Here is an 18,752-nt window from a genome sequence, read left to right as displayed (position 1 = left end):
TGCCGAAAAGACAGACAGAAACCTGCACGTGTGAAGACGCCAGCGAGTGAAACAGAAAGGAGCAGCAGGACCCCGCCGGCTGCAGGGAGCCGAGCATCCCCCGCGGAGCCCGACCGCAGCTGCAGCAGGCCTCGTCCCCCGGAAACACGTCCACATGTGGCCCACGCCCAGGACGTGTGGCCCAGCGTGCCGGCATCCAGCCCGGGGGGCCTGTCCCTTTGCTGGGAGACTGGGGTGGGCGCAGTGCCACTCAGTGGGAAGTGAAGGCTTTGGAGCCAGGCAGACACGCGGCTCAGCCTGCACTTTGCTGGCTGCTTTCTGTGTGACCTCACGCTGTTGACCGCCCTGAGCCCCACTGCTCCGTGGCAGAGCGAGGAGACACGCTCCCTGTGGGCCCATTGGAGGCTCGGGGGACAAGGACTGTTAGGAGTTCAGCAGGAGGGGCTCTGCCATGGTGGCCGCACTGACCACAATGCCCTCATCTTCAGGATGTGAGGTGTCCAGGAGCCTCAGAAGCTTGGGATTGGGGTCCTGCCATGCCTGAACTCCAGACAGCCCCCCAGGATCAGGCAAGGGCAAGGGAAGGTCTGGGAGAAGAGTGGCCAGACACTGGTCAGTGGATGGGAAGGGACAGGTGTCTAGGAGGACAACCCAGGGTGGTTGGTCGCCGTGGCAGGGAGAGTGACCATCAGAGGCAGAGCAGCGACTGTGACAGGCACTCAAGGGCCCTTTCACGGTCTCACAAACGCCCGTGGGTCACAGTCACTGTATACAGGTCAGAGCGTGCCATCCCTCAGTTTGTGTGGTCGAAATAGTGACCAGCAGAGGTGGGGGCTTAATGCTGGGGTACACTCTGCAGTGTCTGACCCCTCGGCATTGTCCTCCTGGCCTCCCGTGTGGCGGGGTGGGATGAGGCTCCTAACACGGGTGGACAGATGACAGTGCAGGAGCCGGCTGATGCCAGGGAGTTCGGCCACCGATGGGGCCGGAGGACGTGTGCGCAGGAGGAGTGAGAAGGCAGAGGTGTCCCACTGGGAGCAGAGGAGGCCAAGGCGATGCCAGCCGTCCAGTCCCTGAGGCCCATCTCCGCAGGGGCCATCCCTCCCCTGGAGACCCTGTGGGTCAGAGCTGGCGGAGGGCCGGCCTGGGGCCCCTGCGAGTCCTCGTTTAGCTGGGCAGTCTGCGGTCACTAACGGTGGGTGCCCCTGCCCCGCCACTTCTGGTTTTGGTCAGGGCGGGACTTGGCAGCTGGACCACAGCTGTCTGCGAGCCCAGAAGGCCGGCAGGGTCTGCAAGTCCACCTACCTCGTCAGACGGAGACGGGCGCCCTGGGGTCCTGGAGGGAGAGGCCTCGTCCTCAGTGACGTCTGATCAACTGTGAACCCTTGAAAATCGAGGGACTCAGAGCTGGTCAGAGCTGGGCTCCTGAACTGAGGTGCAAGCTCCCTCCTGCTTCTCCGACGGCGGGAGGGCTGTTCCAGGTGGAGCCCCCGCTCAGAGCGCACGGCGGGGCCTGCAGGAGGGAGCCCGGTGTGCAGACAAGCAGGATGATGGGGAGGGAGGCTGACTGCAGCCCGCACCGGCCACTCCACTGGGGAGAACCTCCTAGCAGGGGGCACTCCAGGCAAGGACACCCTTGGGGGTGGGGGGCCAGAAGGCAGAGGGGGCCACGGCCTCTGCGCTGCCCCGTCGGGAGCATCCGCGGCTCCCTGGGCCCACTGGGCACCGGAGGCCGCAGTGAAGATGGCTGTCTCCATGGCCAGCTCCACAGAGGGCGGAGCGGGACCGGGTGTCGGGGCACTAGCACTCGGAGGCCCTCCCTTCCTCGCCAGCTGCAGCTTCCCTCCCTGTGGCCCTGGTCTGCCTCTGGCGCTGGACCCGGAGAAGGAAATGGAAACACAGGGCTCTGTGGGGGGTTCGTGGGTGGTGGGACTGTGAGGCTCCCCTGTGGGCAAAAGTACAGCTGACCAGTACCCTCATGCCCCCTCAGGGTACCAGATCGCCTACCGCCTGGCCAGCAGCAGCCCCAACACCTTCACCACCGTGGAGGTCGGCGCCACCGTGAGGCAGTTCACGGCCACCGAGCTGGCCCCCGAGTCTGCCTACCTCTTCAGGCTGTCGGCCAAGACCAGACAGGGCTGGGGGGAGCCCCTGGAGGCCACTGTCATCACCACTGAGAAGAGAGGTGAGACCCTGGGGCCCTGCGTGCCTGTCCCCCAGTGGAGGAGGAGGGGCTGGGCTGGGCTGGCAGCCCGCGGGGTCCTGGGTCAGGCCCCGTGGCCTTGTGGTGGGCGGCTCGGGCACTGAGTGGTTGTTGAATGCCCGCTGAGCCGTGTCTGGAGCTGGACACACGGGCCTGCGCTTCTAGGTTGGAAGAAAGACATGCAGCTCAGAGAGGCCTTGTAACTGGCCCAGGGCTGCGCCGTCACCCCGTTTGAGGGCAAGCTCCCTGACAGCGGGCGCCTGGCCTGTGACGCCCGAGCCGTGGCCCGCCTCGGGCACGTCTCAGCAGCCGTGGTTTCTACCCTCCAGCTCCAGGGGGCGCTGTTTCTCAGGGCACCGCCTCTGCCCCAAGCGCCAGCCGAGCTGAGTGGGGTACCTTATCTAGTTAATCCTCCCAAAGCCTCGGGAGAGACAGGAGGTGAGCCCCGATTCTGCAGAAGAGGATGCTGCTCCCTGCCCAGGACTCACAGCTGTGGGGCCTCCACCTCCATAGGCTGCCCGGCCGACCTTCCGAGCCGTCTGCTGCTGGCTGCTCTCAGCCGGCTCCTTCCTCCAGGGGCACAGCCCTGGGTCTCTTACACAAGCGGCTGGGGCTCCAACTGTGTGGTCCTCTCCCTCCCTCCTCCCCTCCCTCCTCCTCCTCCCCTCCCCCTCCTCCTCCCTCTTCCCCCTCCCTTCTCCCCCTGCCCATCTCCCTCCTCCTCCCTCTTCCCCCTCCCTTCTCCCCCTGCCCATCTCCCTCCTCCTCCTCCTCTCCCTCCTCCTCCTCTTCCCCTCCCCCTCCTCCTCCTCCCCTCCCCCTCCTCCTCCCTCTTCCCCCTCCCTTCTCCCCCTGCCCATCTCCCTCCTCCTCCCCTCCCCCTCCTCCTCCTCCCTCTTCCCCCTCCCTTCTCCCCCTACCCATCTCCCTCTTCCTCCCCTCCCCCTCCCTCTTCCCCCTCCCTTCTCCCCCTGCCCATCTCCCTCCTCCTCCTCCCCTCCCCCTCCCCCTCCCTCTTCCCCCTCCCTTCTCCCCCTGCCCATCTCCCTCCTCCTCCTCCCCCTCTCACAACTTTCATCTTCTCTATTATGAGTTGGAGGGACAGAGGAAGCCTGGAGGTCACCAGTGATGCCAGAGCTCCCCGCTGGCTCCTCCTCCCCTGAGGACACGGCCAGGCCAGCACTTTTGGTGTTGAGGGAGCAGCCAGGGCTCTGAGTGTCCCGCTCAGGTCACCCAGAGCTGCAGGCTTTGCTTCTTGCTTTCTTTCTCAGAGTTGTTGCAGGCCCTTCTGAAGGAGGAGAAAGAGACAGACTTGCTAAAGATTTGATGTGACTTAAGTTAAATCCAGTATTGACATGAACTCCCTTGAGGAAGCACCCTCGTCCCCTGCCCTGCACCCCGTCCCGTGCCCAGGACCACTGGCACCACCAGGGCCTGCAGGTCCTCAGTCCAGACGGCTCAGGAGGAGAGAGCCCAGGATAGCTTGGCCAGTAGGTCCGGGAGAGGGGCCTTTGAAGGGAGGCAGGACTGGGGCTGCTCCTCAGGGAAAGAGGAGACCCTGGGGCCAGAGTGCGTGCTGCAGGAAAGGATGCTGATTAAGGCAGATCCTAGGGCCCCTCGAAGCAGCAGTCAGCTGCTGCTCTATTACACCCCATGCGTCCTGATCAGAATCAATACTCTTCATGATAAACAATTAAACAACGACTCTCCCTCTGTGGGCTTCCTCTAGTGAAATCAATGGGGTGAGGAGATGGGGTGATGGGCCAGTTACCCACACTCAGAAGCCAGGTCCTATGCTGCTCCCTGCAGCCCAGTCCCCCGCCCTGCAGGCCCCCAGGCAGCCCCGTCCCACACGCCTGTAAGGTCTCAGCCCACGTTGACTTCCAGGGAGAGGGAACCAGCATTAAAGATGCACTGACCCCAAAATCAGAAAGAAGGATTGAGTTGAGTCCAGAGGAACTTGGAGGTGCTCGGGGAGCCCAGGGGTCACTCAGAGATGCCTGGGAGTGACCACGTGCCGTTGGGGAGCGTGTGTCAATTCACCCCCTGTCTGTGTGTTTGTCTGTTTCTGCTCTGAGGATGGAACAAGCAGGGTCTCCAATCAGATCCAAGCTGGGCCCCGGCCAGAGTCAGCTGTCGGAGACCCTCCCATCCCCTGAAGCCAGGAATCGCCTCCAGATCAGCTAATCCACGCCGCCAGCCTTCGTGGGCGGCCGCAGTGCGCCCCGCTTAGCCTCACCGGGGGCCTTCTGGGGACAGGCGGCCTCACACGTGTCCCTGAGCTGTCCTCTTTCGGTTGCAGAGCGGCCGGCACCCCCCAGGGAGCTCCTGGTGCCCCAGGCGGAAGTGACGGCCCGCAGCCTGCGGCTGCAGTGGGTCCCAGGCAGCGACGGGGCCTCCCCCATCCGGTACTTCACTGTGCAGCTGCGCGAGCTGCCCCGGGGAGAGTGGCAGACCTATTCCTCGTCCATCAGCCACGAAGCCACGGCCTGTGTCGTCGAAAGGTAGGCAGAGGGCCAGGAGGACCCTCCCGCCCTCCTCCAGCCGGCTCCTCCTCCCCCTCACCGAGTAAGGAATCTGTGGTGCAAAGAGAAGCTGAGACCCCACGTCTCTTCTTCTAGTCGCTGCCCCCCGGTGCCGGGACCCAGGACTCCTGCCTTGTGCAGCCACTTCCCAGTCCCCGCAGGCCTCTTCCCCACCTGCCCTTCCGAGCATCCCCTCCCTGAACGGGTGGTTTGCCCACGCCAGGCCACAGGGGTGAACCGGCAGTGGGGACTGTAAGCCTGGAAGTGTGGGCTGTGGCACCTTCATCCCCAAGGGGCAGATGGAGGGGGGAGAGGCGTGGGGGAGGAGCGGCCCAGCCCACCGATGTCACTGTGTCACTGTGTCACCATGTCACCGGCCGGAAAGACGGCCTTTCTTTGAGCGGGGCTCCTACTCAGCAAGGCAGACAGCTGCCCCGCGGAGCTGTCAGCGCTCAGGATGGCTGATGGGGGTAGGAGAGTGTCCCCTGAACCAGCTGCTTAGGGCGCCACTGGGTGGGACGGAGGGGCCGCCAGGCTGGACCCCCCACGCCGTGTCCTCCAGGCCTCTTCTCACCGCCCAGCCGCTTTCCGGTGGAGGAGACCAGGGCTGAGAGGGGTTAGGTCGCCTGTCAGAAGCCTGCAGGTGGAACAGTGTAGACGGGCGGCCCTACGCAGCGACCCCAGGCCCTGCGTCCTCACGGCTGCCCAACGGCAGCCCCAGCCTGTGAGGGGGGCCGCCCTGGCGTCCTCACTGTACTCCCCCAACCCTGTTTTCGCCACCCTCCGTTAGGCTCACGCTCCAGGGATGGGGGGGAGCTGCCAGCAGTGAGTCCTGTGGGTTCTAGAACCCTCTCCAGGAACTCGTCGGAGGCTGAGCCCTTGGTTTCCTAGGTGGGCCAGGGTGCCTCTCACCGCTCAGAGCAGGCACCTGCCGGCGCCGTGCAGAGTCATTTCACATCCTTCAGCTCACGAGTCCCCTCGACAGTCTGGAGGGAGGGACGTCGTCCTCCCATCCTGCGGCTGAGAAGCAGGGTGAGAAGTCAGTAACTTGCCTGCAGCCTGCCCAGCCATCATTACCGTCACTGCTGTCACCGCCACCGTCCTCGCCGTCTCCACGCTGCACAGCGCCCGTCGTCCCCAGGGCCGTGTCCCCATGTGGCCCCGCACAGCGGCCGTGGGGAGACACAGACCAGCCTTCATCGTCCCCCGTCTTGCAGCTGAGGGAGCTGAGGCAACGACGTGGCCACACTCCCGCTGCACCCCCACTTCTCCACAGGAGGAGAGGGTCCCTCAGAGCCTTGTGGTTCTCGCCTTCCCTGGGCCTGTAGCTCAGAGCTCCTTGGACACAAACTAGCACAACTGTGATGTGGTGGAAAAACGCGTTACCCTCCACACACCAGGCTCTCGGCAGTGTGGCCGCCTCTTGGTGGCCGTGGGGCCTGGAGGAGCCCCCTGGAAGCCTGGGTTTCTCTTTCCTGGAAGACGGGGCAGGTACGTGATCCTGTTCCTTTCAGGTCTGCGTCGAAGATTTTCCTCAGGTACTGACAGCCGCGAACTGGCAGCCGAGTAATAAGGCAATCCAAGAGTCAGACCCCGCCCCCGCCCAGGACCCCGCCAGCACCCCTTTGAATGACAGCCATAGAACCCACGGGACACAGCCGCCACCCTGCCGACGCCACCCCCCGGGGCCCGCGATTGTCCTGGCGCCCCCCAAGGGTCCAGGGAGCTTGGCCGGGTGGGCCCTGCTCGCTTAGCAAACCACAGTCTGGTGCGCTGGCGCTCAGCTTAATTCGCATGTGCCCGTGGATAGAAATAACTTCTTTTTTACCTCTTTGTGTAACCGGCTGAAAGAAAGAAAAAAATAAATACAATCCAGCTGCCATTCCTGTGCTGGGGCCTCCTGAAGTCACGCAGACCGACTGCGCTCGGGACCTCACGATGGAAAGGAGGGTCCATGACTCAGGACAGACAGTCTGATTTGATAGGAGAGACTTAATTTCCAGGACCAGGGCACACGCTTCCTGCCCATCTACAGAGGACGCGTCACGGGCAGAATTCCGGGAAAGCAGTATTTTATACGCTGCCAGCACACAGCCTCCCTCCCTGCTTAACAATCCTGACAGCTACGGTTTCCTTTTTTTTTTTTTTAAACATTCTTTTGACATTTTGCTTTTGCCAGTTGCATGAAATCTGCCAGTGGCCAAAAAACATAGACGTTGAAACAAAAGTTTAAAAAAGGAAAGTTTAACCATCTAAATCTAGTGGTGCGTGTGGACCCAGCGCGGAGGGAGGGGTCGGGCTTGAGGGGCGTATCTCGGCATCGTCAGCTTCTGGCTGGTGGGTGCATGCCAGAGAGATGCCGTTCAGTTTTAGAAGGCAGGGGCTCAGAGCACAGAGCCACGTGTGTATTCTGGGCGTGACTTTGGATAGAGCGGCGCTGGCGTGAGCTCAGGTGATGGTTGGTGCCCAGCAATTGTGGGCCCTGCTGTTCCTCTGAAAGTCCCTCTGTGGCAGGTGCTAAGGGCCCCAAAACAGGGGCCCAAAGGGAGTCACCAGGTGAAACAGCAGGGATTCTGTTGGAGTCAACATGTGCTTGCCTCCACTGGATTATTTCTTTTAAACTTTCTTCTGTGTCTTTAAAAATAAAGCCACACTAAAGATAGGGTAAATTCGGCCATAGATATTATGCATGGGTTCCATATTCTTTGTGATGCAGATAATGAGTTCTCAATAAATATTTTCAGTGTCTTAAAGATACGTCAATACATAGAAGCAGCAGTGGGTGGCTTCTACAATGTTCAGGGCTCGTATATTTGATTATTGTAACCAAATGGACGAAGGGCTCTGTGGAGCTCCTTCCATTTATAACCCTGTGGGAGGAACGTTGAACCACAAGCCATGTCCTGCCCACACCCCCACCTCACAGCACAGTGGCTGTGGAGGTGACAGGTGCGGCCGTGACATCAGGGGACGCATCCGAGGCAGCAGAGCACAGATTTGCCTGCTAAATGCGTGTGGCGGTGAGGGCTTTGCTTAGACCGGCAGGACCTGAGGGCCGGGGGAGGGAGCGTCTGGTGTGACCTCGGCTCTTCTGGTCTGGGAAATGGAGAGGATGGCTGAGCCGGTGCCTGAGACACAGCCACTACAGGAGGGAAGAGACAGCATGCAGTTTCCTTGTCTGCTCCACTCGCAGTGAAACATACGGGCAGCCCCAAGCAGCTGGCCAGCTCAGGGCTGAACAAGGGTGCGTGAGGGACGGTGCCACTGGTGAAGATCTGGGCGTCGTCCACACGGAAGAGTTTGTCTGAAGTCTTAGTCATCAGCGTGGCACACGAGACCCAATAAATACAGGGTGTCTGGATGGATGGACAGGTGGATAGATGGATGGATGGATGGACGGGTGGATGGATGGACGGACAGGTGGATGGATGGATGGACAGATGGGTGGATGGGTGGATGGAAGGCAGGCAGGCAGGCTGGCTGAAGTCGTGGCACAAGAAGTGCCAGGATCGGGGGGTGCTGTTAGTGTCCCTAAAATCTCATCAGTGGGCTGAGGGGGGACATTTTTTCACACAGATGACCGACATTGCTTGGTCTTATTTAATGTGGCAGGCAAAGGTTGCAGCAAGGCAGTACCCCTGTTCCAGTCCCCACCCAGCCACTGACCAGTCCTTCGGCAGAGGCCGGGCCTCTGTCTCCCCATCCGTGAAATGGGAATAATAATGACTCGACCCCACAAGGCTATCGTGTGGGTGAAATGGGGTCGTGCTTGCCAGGTGCTTGGCACCACATCCGGCTCAGTGAGCAGGGGCAGGGGTGGACCTTGGAGCCAGGCCCCCAGCCCGCACCCTCCTCCACAAAGAAGTGCTTGGGGGTGAACGGAGAGGTGAGCGAGGTTGGCGCTCACCGTGCCCTGGATCCCCACGAGGGCTGGTGTGATTAGCTCCTCCTGAGAAGTCCTCCTAGCTCCTCGGAGAGCAGTGACTTGCTGCGCACGCGTGTCTTCAATTACAGGAGGTGCCGGTTCCTTTCCCGGGAGCCCGCAGCAGAATCTCCTTCCCCCGGCCTGGAAGTTCTGCGCTCCCCTCCCCCCCAGGGGCTCCTGTCTCCCTAGACTGGCCAGGAAGCTGGGGCCCGGCTCACTGCGGGGCCGGGAGTGATTCAGCCCCCAGCCCAGGATGTCCTGCCCCTCGCTGCCGCCGGGGCTCGGGGCGGGCAGCTCTCACCCGGGCCCCCAGGCCAGGCAGGGGACTCTCCTCAGTCACTCCTCTCTTCCCTGTTTCAGGCTGAGGCCCTTCACCTCCTACAAGCTGCGCCTGAAGGCCACCAATGACATTGGGGACAGTGACTTCAGTGTGGAGACAGAGGCTGTGACCACACTGCAAGACGGTGAGCAGCGGGGCACCGGCCGGCAGATGGGTGCAGCCCCCTTCCCGCTGCTGCCTTTGTACCCCCAACATTGGCTCTGAGAGCCAGGCCCCACTCCCGTCTTGAGCCGGGAAAGGGTCACTCAAGGGAGCAGGGTTGGGGGTGGCCGTGGGCCGTGGAGGTCAGGTGGTGACACACATCTCAAGGCACTCCTGCACGGCCACGGCCGCACACCAGGACTTCCAGGAGATTTCTTGGATTGGCTTCCAAACCCCTACAATCCATTAGCATCCCAGAAGGTGAACGATTAATAAGGTCATTAAAAAGAAATGTCCTGGGGTAGTTGGGTTCTAAGAGGTTTTCCCCATTTTTCTCATCCACGAGCCATCCTCATTTGCCATGTGACAGAAGCCCAGTGAAGTGTGGAGGTGAGACCCGCTAAGAGCAGCAGGTGGCTTGTCACCCGCTCTGTCCTGCTTAGAGGAACTGGGCCTGCGGACCCACTGTGAGTTTGTGTGAGGACCTGGCCAGGCCCGGAGGGACCTGGGAGACAGCGTCCCCCAGTGCATCCAGCAGACGGGACAGGCAGGTGCTCGGAATGGACATGCCTGCAACTGCGGGGCAGATGCTGCGGCCCTGGTCCCCAGCTCCAAGCCCGCACTCTCAGCTGGCCTGCCAGTGCTTTACAATAACCCCAGAACACCCCCAGGCACTTTCCCCAGCTACCGCTGCAGTGGAAGTGTTTCCAAACCAGCACATCTCCGCCGGCTCCCCCCGGACCTTCCTTCTTCGGCTCTGCTCTTTCTATAACCTGGGGGGGTAACTACTCCAATCTGAGGCCTCGGGTGACCTGAAGGACCAGCTAAGGGGTTCTGGGGACCCTTATTTGCTGCAGAGCAGAGCCACCACCGAGACCCAGACCAAGGCAGATGTCCCTCCAGCCACCGAAAGTCCGCCTCCTTTCCTGACAGTCACATCAGTGTTGAAATCCAAGAGCACGGTGGCCTGGCTTGATCATTTGTCCTGTTCAGAAGTCGCTCTGAATACCCCCAAAATGATGTTCCTCATCCTCTGGGGGGCAGGGGGTGGCCCCGGAGGAGACTGGGACCTGCAGGGGCTCTCTGGGCACCTCTGCTGGCATGAGCGGCTCCCCGTGGAGAGACCCAGACACCCTTGTTGTCTTGTGGGGTCTGTCAGGGAGGGTAAGGTCGGGGACATGATGTGGTCACCCTCCTAGGATTGAGTCCCTTCTCTGCTGGTCACTGGCTGGCCGGTGGGAGAAGAGCGTCCCCAGGGAAGACAGAGGGGCCAGAGGCTGGCTTGTCAGCTCCCCAGGCTCTGGGGCACTGGGCCTGGGCCTTCTCACTGGGACCTCGACAGAGCTGGCCCGGCCAGCGGTCCAGCGCGGCAGGACCATCTAAGCCTTGCTTTCTTCTTCCTTGGATTTCAGTTCCGGGAGAGCCTCCAAGTTTTATCTCCGTGACCCCACACACCACCTCGTCTGTGCTGATCCAGTGGCAGGTAAGGCCTGGGACTCCCACCAGCTTTTGTAAAACCCCAACTTTGCACAGTGTGGTCGGCTGGCACCTGCTGGGCCCCGTGTCGGGGGTGAGAGGGGACAGAGGGGACACCCCGGGCGGGTTGGCACACCGTGCGGGGAGGTGGTGTCCAGTGTAACATCCACAATGGGACGAGCGTGACCTTCGTGACAACCAGAATTAGGAGGGACCTGCAGGTGGGCAAGGAGGGCGCCCAGAGCACCAGAGGGGCTGCCCGTGCCAGGCCAGGGGACAGCGCACATGGGGCAAGGCTCCCAGGGCAAGACTGGCTCACGTCCTACAGGACTGTCATTTCTACAGAAATTATCTGCAACCAGACAAAATATCAACAGAATCACATGTGTCTTCTGTCAATTCCAAGTCTCCAGTCCAACCAAGGCACCGTGTCCTAAATAATCAAGCACCCGCGGGCCGACGGCAGTGCTCTGACAGGGCGCGAAGGGACACGCGGCCCTCTCTTGGCCTTATTTCCAGTTCCAGGTCACTTCTGCTAACAGCAAGGTGCACTGGGGACGGAAATAACAGAGGGGCCGAACCAACCAAGGAAGGCTGCCCAGTCAAGAGGCGCTGCTGGGAGCTGGGGAGGGCGTCCGGCCGGCCTGCAGGCTGGTTGCAGGAGCCGGGTGGAGCTGCGCCAGGCCAGCACACAGACTGATGGGTGGGGGCCCAGGGCAGTGATGAGAGCCCGGTCCCAGCTTCTGGCCAACAGGGACGTTCCTAAGTCCAGGATGGGGCTGCTCTCGGGGGCGGGGGCGGTGCCCACAGCCAGCGGGCCGTGGGGAGGGCGGGCGCTGTGGTCCGGGTTCAGAGCCACGGCGAGCTGAGGGCTGCCTCGGAGTGACCGCTGCGGGCTGGGGCTCCTGAGAGTGGTCTGTGTGGGCATGAGGGTCTCCTCCAGGGTCGTGGTGTCGTCCAGACAACGTCAGCGTCACGTCCGGAATCAGAGGAGGAAGGAGACGGTTTTGGAGGTCCCAGGCGGAGCAGGAAACCGAGGGTGAATGGTGGCCTGGATGTGGCTGTGGAGAAGGGAGAGGGCCTGTCTCGGCCAGTGGCTGGGCTGGCACAGGGAGAGAGGGAGGCACGTAAAGGGGCAGGGACGCCAGGAAACCCGGAGGAGGCTCTCGGGAACTTGTCCCCAGTGGAACACTCCTCAGGGCCCAGGAGGGGACGGTCCTGGGGTGGCAGTGCCTTAGCCTGCAGGCCCGGGAGGCAGAGCGTGCTGGACGCCCCGCGCTGGAGCCGGGCCGAGGGGTGGCCTGAAGGTAACCGGGAAGGACGCTGGAGCCAGGAGACAGGGCTGAGAGCTGGAAAAAGCAACATGCCCCCTAAACGGCTGGGCGGCGACCACAGACTCGCGCACGTTCCTGCTGCCCCGCTTCCCCTGCAAGTTGGTGGCACGGGGAAGTGCGAGGTGGAGTCACGTGGAATCTGACAGGTTTGAGGTGTGAAAGTGGCAACGCCACGTGGGCGACCTAGCATGACCCGCCACGCGTCCCAGCATGGGGCACGGGGTCTGGGCCGACGGGGCTTCAGTTCAGAGGGCGGAGTCTCCTTCGAGAGGCGACTGAGTCATCCTGGGCCGCTCGCCTCTTCTCGTCGCTAAGGGACAGCTTCTCAGAGGTGATGGGAACCTTTGAAGGTGATCAAAAGACATTTCCAAATGTCCTCCTGGTGAACTGGGAATTCACCACAGTGATATTTTGCAGTTTCTGGCCTCACTGGAGCGCTCGGGACTGGATGGGAACCCAGGACACATCAGCCGGGGCCTCCACCCGCTGCCTCGGGGAGCCGCAGCCCAAGCGCCTCTCTGCCCCAGGAGCGCCAGGGGCCAGACCTGGTCTGCAGACCCCAGCGTGCTGTGGTGTGACTCTGAACCCCAGAGGCCTCTCTGGCCCCCGGCTCGTCCTCTGTGAAAACAGGAGGTCGACGGTGACCCCTGAGGTCGCTGTGAGATCGCTGATCCGAGGCCCGTTAGGCCTCTGCACCCCAGGCTTCCATCAGGGCCTCTGGTGGGAGGTGGGAATCATCCACAGGGGAAGTTTGAGGTCTCAGGCACTTCCGTTTCCCATCTTCCGCTGGCACGGTCCGCGGGAAGCAGGCGGGTCCCTGGGACGGCGCTGGAGTCCAGCAGACCCGTGTCTCAGCTATGGGTGTGGGTCTGGCTGCCCGGGCGCGAGATGAGCGCCTTCCCTGGGCAGGCAGCGCTCAGGGCTTGCACGTAGACTCCTCCAGCTTTTCCACCCACTGTGGGAGTGAAATCACTTTCTGCTGCAATGCTGTGGCGGCCGTTTGAAGGGTGCCCGCCGGGATAAGGGTTTTGTCTCAGCTGTAGCTATAGCTGTAAACCAGGACTGGAGCTGAGGTGGCAGCATGTCCTCGTGAGCAGACGCGGCTGAGAGCGCATTGTGTCCCCCGCCACACACACACACACACACACACACGAGTTCTGTCTCCGTCTGGGTCACCAGCTCCCACCCTGCCTCTCCCTCCAGTTAGTAGTAAGTGCTGAGCGACATCTACCTTTACCACGTGGAAGCAACTGTCAAACAGGGGAGGGCGGTTCAGGAGAAAAGCCCTAAACGCCCGTCTGAAAACAGTTCCATGAACTCTAAAGGGACGGGTCTGAAAACAGACCATGTCAGCAACATCCCGGTGGAAGTGAAGGCCCTGACACCGTGCCGCCGTGGAGGCCGGGCACCGTTGGGGACCGGGGCCCAGAGGCCGGCGGGCTGGGGAGGAAGTGACCGGATGGCCCGCCCAGGACACCGGGCAGTGGACCCTCGCAGGGACTGCCCAGCATCTCCAACACTCAGGCTTTGTCCATCAGAAAAGGGCAAAATGGAATAAAATGAAAACCACACGGAACAGAGCCTCCTGCCTCCCCAGCACCCCCGCCCCAGCCAGGCCTCCCGGCTTCACACGTGTTCTCCCCTCCCTTCCTGAAGCCACTCAGCCCCCGAGTTCCCAGCTCACTGGTCAGTCTGGGGACCTGTTGGGCAGGAGGGTGGAGGGCTCTGCTGGAGAAAGTGGTTACAGTCATGGTTCAGACTCAGGGGACTGGAAGAACGTGCCAGGTCCCGGGGCCCCGCGTGCTCTGCCGGTCACCTGCCCGCACCCACCCCCATCCCGGCTGCACCCTGGTCTGCGAGGCCCACCTTCCCTTTTGTGTCAGCAGCTCTGTGACAGTGCGGCGACCTGTGGGTGGCAGGTGGCAGGCACTCAGGAAACAGGGAGGGAGCGTGGTTGACGGTCATACCTCAGAAACGCTGGGGGTCCAGTTCCAGCCCACAGCAAGGAGAACCTGGCAGTAGAGCGAGCCACATGGCTTTTTTGATTTCTCAGTGAATTAAAGTTATGTTTACACATTACTGTGGTCTATTAAGGTGCAGTGGTGTGTCCCAAGAAACAACGTATCCACTTTAATGAAAATTCCTTAATCGCTAGAAAATGCTAACCATAAACCTGAGCCTTCAGAGAGTCACAGTAGTGACATCACAGATCACAGATCACAGATCACCATAACAAACACAATAAGGAGAAGCTTTGAATGTGTGAATTACCAAGACGTGACACGGAGACACAACGTGAGCAAATGCTGTGGGGAGAACGGCACTGACAGGCTTGCTGGAGGCAGGGCTGCCGCAGACCTTCAGTTTGTGAAAACGCAGCATCTGGAAGCGCAGTAAAGCGAGGCATGCCCGTGCCCAGTTAATGTGTCAGACTGATGGTGATTTTTGAGATTCAGGTTTAACTGGATGCTCTGAGTCCAGAAGGAGCCCCTGGGTTCTGCAAAGGTAGCTGGAGCCAAAATGGAAAGGACTAGAGGCAGTGCCACCCCCTGGGGTTGTCTGTGCTGCAGTGGCAGCTAAGAAAGCCTGGGGTAGGGGGCAAAGAACCGCTTGTCCCAGGTAACAGTCCTGCCCCCAGACACAGCTCTCCCTGCACCCGCGGGAGGGTCTGCAGCCGAGGCATCCCAGTGCCCGGGAGCGTGGGGAGCTGGCCCCAGTGGGCAGAGGCTGGCCCGGCACCTGTGACATGCTGTGGGGGCCATCAGCGACTCAGACCTGGCCGTCCTGGGTGGCTCTCTGCCCCTGCACTCACACGCTGGGGTCTGATGCCCCTGGCCAAGAGGAATGCCCTCTGATGTGGATTTGCTGGGCTCCTGTGACAAGAGGGACACATGTGGACATGGCCAGTCTGCCCCAGTTCTTCAGGCGCACTGGTCTGTGTCCCGTGGGGAGATGACGTGCGCCCCATGCTTCTCGTGGCAGGGGCGGGGGCATCACACGGGCCTCGGGAAGTGTCCTGGGAGGTCAGGGGCCGCGGCAGCCCTCACTGCTGTGCCCCGGACGCGGCTCGCGTGCGGGCAGCTCGCGTTGTTGGAAACACCGTGACCACGGCACGGGTGCTGCCCCGGGACACGTGAGGGCGCACGGCCCACGGCAGCGCTCCTGCCTCCTGGCTGATGGGCTCTTCTGTTGGACAGTTTGGAGAGCAAGGGGTCCTGCAGTGTCCACATCTGTTTGCTTTCTGACTTTTTGGGTTGTGAGTAGCAACAATTCAAAGAGAACGGACCTCTCTGAACAGCCACACCCACGTGTGCCTGAGTCTGGGTGCTGAGAACTGAAGAGAGAGAGCTGGGATGGCAGAGTGAGTCAGCGTCCTGGACCGTCCGGCGGTGACAGGTCACCACAAACTGGGCCGCTTAGAACCACAGGTTTATTCTCTCCCAGCTCTGAAGGCGGGAAGTCCAAGATCAAGGCGCCAACTGACTCTGAAGACACAAGGAAGGACCCTCCCTGCCTTTCCCCAGCTTCTGGCGGCCGCGGCGCTCCTTGGTGCTCCTTGGCGCTCCTTGACTTGTTGACCCGTCCCTCCAGCCTCTGCCGTTCCTTCATGTGGCCTTCTCCCCATGTGCCCCTGTGTCCAGACTTCCCTCATCTTGTAAGAATATTTGGATCCTTTTATAATCTCGGCATCTGACAAATCATTGCTAGATTCTCTGTTGTGTCTTAAAGCTCACGTTGTCCTCACGGATCCGTGATGTTGAACATTTAGGTCCCAGTGTGAATTAACTGTCATAGAATCTGACTGGTGTTCATGAGTCCAAAGTCTGCGATTATGTTTGCAGGCAATTTGCTGTCAGTGCCCTTCAAGCATGAAGGCAGCTCTGTCATCATCCTAATGGCATCTGTGTCACTGAAAAGACCCAGAGGTGATTGGTTTTGGCGTTTCGCGGTCTCGGGAGCCCCGGCTGTGTCTGTAGGACGCAGGACGGCTCACATGCGATCGTTTACGTAGGGTAGCTTTCTAGATGTGTCATTGCTGGATTAAAAGGCAAGTGCATTAAAGACTTTGATAAAGAAAATGAAGTTGCCCTCCAAAGAGGACACGGTCACTGCCTCAGGGCCCTCCCGACTCCTGAGGGACCTCCTCCTGACTTGACTAGACTCTGCAAGAAGCCCGTTTCCAGATACAGTCACATCCACAGGTGCCAGGGTTAGGATGTCAGCGTATCTTCTGGGGGACACCGTTCAGTGGCGGGGCTTTGCTGCACAGAGCTGTGGCCACCACTGAGGGACCAGGGCAGTGTGCACTGAGGGGCGCCACTCGGACAGTGGTGATGTGGGTCACGGGATCCAGCCTGTGTCCCTGTCCCCGGGCAAGGCTTCGCGACCCCCCCAGGGGTCATGGGCATGCTCTTCGTCCATCTTGGTCACAGTTTGGGAGGTTGATCCTCCTTCCCTGAGGATCCCAGAGGAGAGACCAGCGCCTGGAGCCCCAGCACCCGGGTCAGCTCTGTGGCCTTACTGGGATTCCGTGTGGAACGGGACAGCCTTTCTCCTAGTGACAGATGGCGCACCTTGATGGAAACGCCCTCCCCAAACTTACTTATGGGAAGAAACCAGCTGGAGGAAAAGAAGAGGCCAGGCCTGCCTGACGAGCTGCCGCCCCCGTGTCTGTGGTTTGCTCAGGTCCCGCCCGAGTCCCGCACGCCCGGCTCCTCTTCTCGCCCTGTCTGAGCCTCTCTCCGAGCTCCCCGTCACCCATGTTCCGTGGGGTTCTAGAGTCAACTGAGCACCTGACCCACCGCCGGGGAGGGCGGGCCACGGGCCCCAGCCCCGCATCTGAGTCGGGCAGGGTGGGGTGACCTGGCCGGTGGAGGGGTCAGTGAGGGGCCTGGGGGGATGGAGGGACAGGGGCTGAAGGGATGAGTGGGCCGGCCGGTGGGCGATGCAGAACCAGGCCACGTGTGCGGTCCCGAGGCTTCCGGGTTTCCCGGGAATGGGCCGCTTCCTCGCCCTGCTGTGGCCTGGGCCAGGCCTCCGGCCTCGGCTCTGGGGCGCGGGTCTTTGGGCTGGACGGGGATGGGATGCCTGTGTCCCCACACGCAGGCACCAGGGAGCTTGGCTCTGAGGAGGTGGCCCTGCAGCCTGGCTCTGTACCCGAGTCCCTGCCTTCCTCTCCGTCCGTGGGACTCTTGTCTATTTTCTCGTAAACGACTGAGAGCCCTGGGTCTGAATCAGCCACTTCCTCCGACACAGTTGGCCGCACCTGCAGCGGGGCCCCCTGACTGTGGTGTCTTTGCAGCCCCCGCGGGACGAGAGCCTGAACGGCCTCCTGCAGGGCTACAGGATCTACTACCGGGAGCTGGAGTACGAGGCGGCCGCAGCCTCCGAGGCCAAGACGCTCAAAAGCCCCTCCGCGCTGCGGGCCGAGCTCACAGGTGAGCCCCCCCGCCCCGGCTCCGGACAGGTGCCGGTCGGCAGGGAGCTCCCCCTCACCACCCTGACTCCGTTCCCCGGGGCCTGGGGGCAGCCGCCTCCTGGCTTAGGCTCTGACGGTCCTTCCGACAGCCTCTGGTCGAGGCAGCTCCTGGAGCTTGCGGGCAGGCTGCCGCTCGGCCCTCCTCCTCGCTCGGGAGGAGGCTAGGCGGCGTCTCCTTCCCTGGGTCCCCCAAACGGTGTCAGAGAAAATACTTCGGCTCCTTGACACCTGCGTGCTGCGGTCCGGGTGGGAGGGGCTGGGGTCCGGGTGGGAGGGGCTGCGGTCCGGGTGGGAGGGGCTGGGGTCCAGGTGGGAGGGGCCAGGGAGGCCACCACCTCCCATCACATTAGGAGGCTCTGTCCCTGGCCTGCTCGGGGGCCTTGGGAGCCCCAGTCCTCGTGTCTCCATGAGGGTCACACGTGCAGAGGGGCGCCTCCTTGTGTTCACTCCCGTCCCCCTTTGGGGCCTCCAGGCTGCATCTTGGCACTGGCCCAGCCCCACACCAGGAGGAGGGCACGGCTCCGTTGTTGCCTTCTCTTGGCATAACCCCGGTGTCCCTTCCCAATGGCCAGACAGGGAGTGTCTCCCTGGGCTTTGTAGCAAAATCACATCAGTGAAATAAGAGGATGTGGTTGGCTCGGTCCAGCTGTCACCAGAGCTCTCTGGCTGTGGTTCGCCCACCTCTTCTGCTCTTACGTGAGCACAGGTAGGCTGAGAGCCGCACCTGCGAAGTCGTTGCCCCTGGAGAAGCCAGTCTCCTGCCTTCTCCGGTGCTGCTTTATGCTACATGGTGCCAGATACTAATTCCATCCGTTTAAACGGAGGGTGAGCACTCGCCCTCCACTCGCGGGCCGGGATGCCAGGCTGGCGCAGCTCCGGGAGTGGCATGTGGTGGCCGCCGCGTGGGCCGTGGAGCGGCGCCCTCATTTCTGCGGCTTGTCATTGCTATAACCGTGCTCTGCGTGCTGACCGCCTTTCTGCTCTGCTTGCCCCTGACAGCCCAGAGCAGCTTCAAGACCGTGAACAGCAGCTCCACGTTAACGATGTACGAATTAACACGTAAGTGCAGCGCCGTCCACCGGAGCCGCCTGGCCGGGAACGGGCCGGGCCAGCGCCCTGGCCTCGCAGTGGGCCCAGTGAAAACCGGCTTAGATTAATGGCTCTGACTTGTGGAACCCCCCTCTCAAACGCTGCTCCACAACATGCCAGAACCACCATGGAGCTAAGAAAGAACTTCCAGAAACGGGGGTGGGGGGCATTCACCCCCAGCGGGGCCTTGAGTTTGGGGCAGAAGGAAGGTCACACTAGGCAGGTCTCCCCTCGGGCCCC

The 18,752-nt window shown here is 61.7% G+C and overlaps 1 protein-coding gene across 3 annotated transcripts in view; it reads left to right on the top strand.

The window, feature by feature from the left end:
• The window catches only part of SDK1 (sidekick cell adhesion molecule 1), a 451,634-nt gene that overhangs the window by 381,523 nt on the left and 51,359 nt on the right, over positions 1-18,752 (top strand). For all 3 annotated transcript variants that reach the window (XM_064478731.1, XM_064478730.1, XM_064478729.1), the window contains 6 exons: positions 1,991-2,185; positions 4,506-4,707; positions 9,014-9,117; positions 10,547-10,617; positions 17,247-17,382; positions 18,423-18,482. In XM_064478731.1, the coding sequence (XP_064334801.1) occupies positions 1,991-2,185; positions 4,506-4,707; positions 9,014-9,117; positions 10,547-10,617; positions 17,247-17,382; positions 18,423-18,482 (768 nt within the window). The remainder of the gene's footprint in view (positions 1-1,990; positions 2,186-4,505; positions 4,708-9,013; positions 9,118-10,546; positions 10,618-17,246; positions 17,383-18,422; positions 18,483-18,752) is intronic.

Source organism: Camelus dromedarius, chromosome 24 (assembly GCF_036321535.1).
Source record: "Camelus dromedarius isolate mCamDro1 chromosome 24, mCamDro1.pat, whole genome shotgun sequence".
Classification (NCBI taxonomy): domain Eukaryota; kingdom Metazoa; phylum Chordata; class Mammalia; order Artiodactyla; family Camelidae; genus Camelus; species Camelus dromedarius.
The sequence above is the reverse complement of the archived record's forward strand: the minus strand, read 5'-3'. Positions and strand labels throughout refer to the sequence as shown.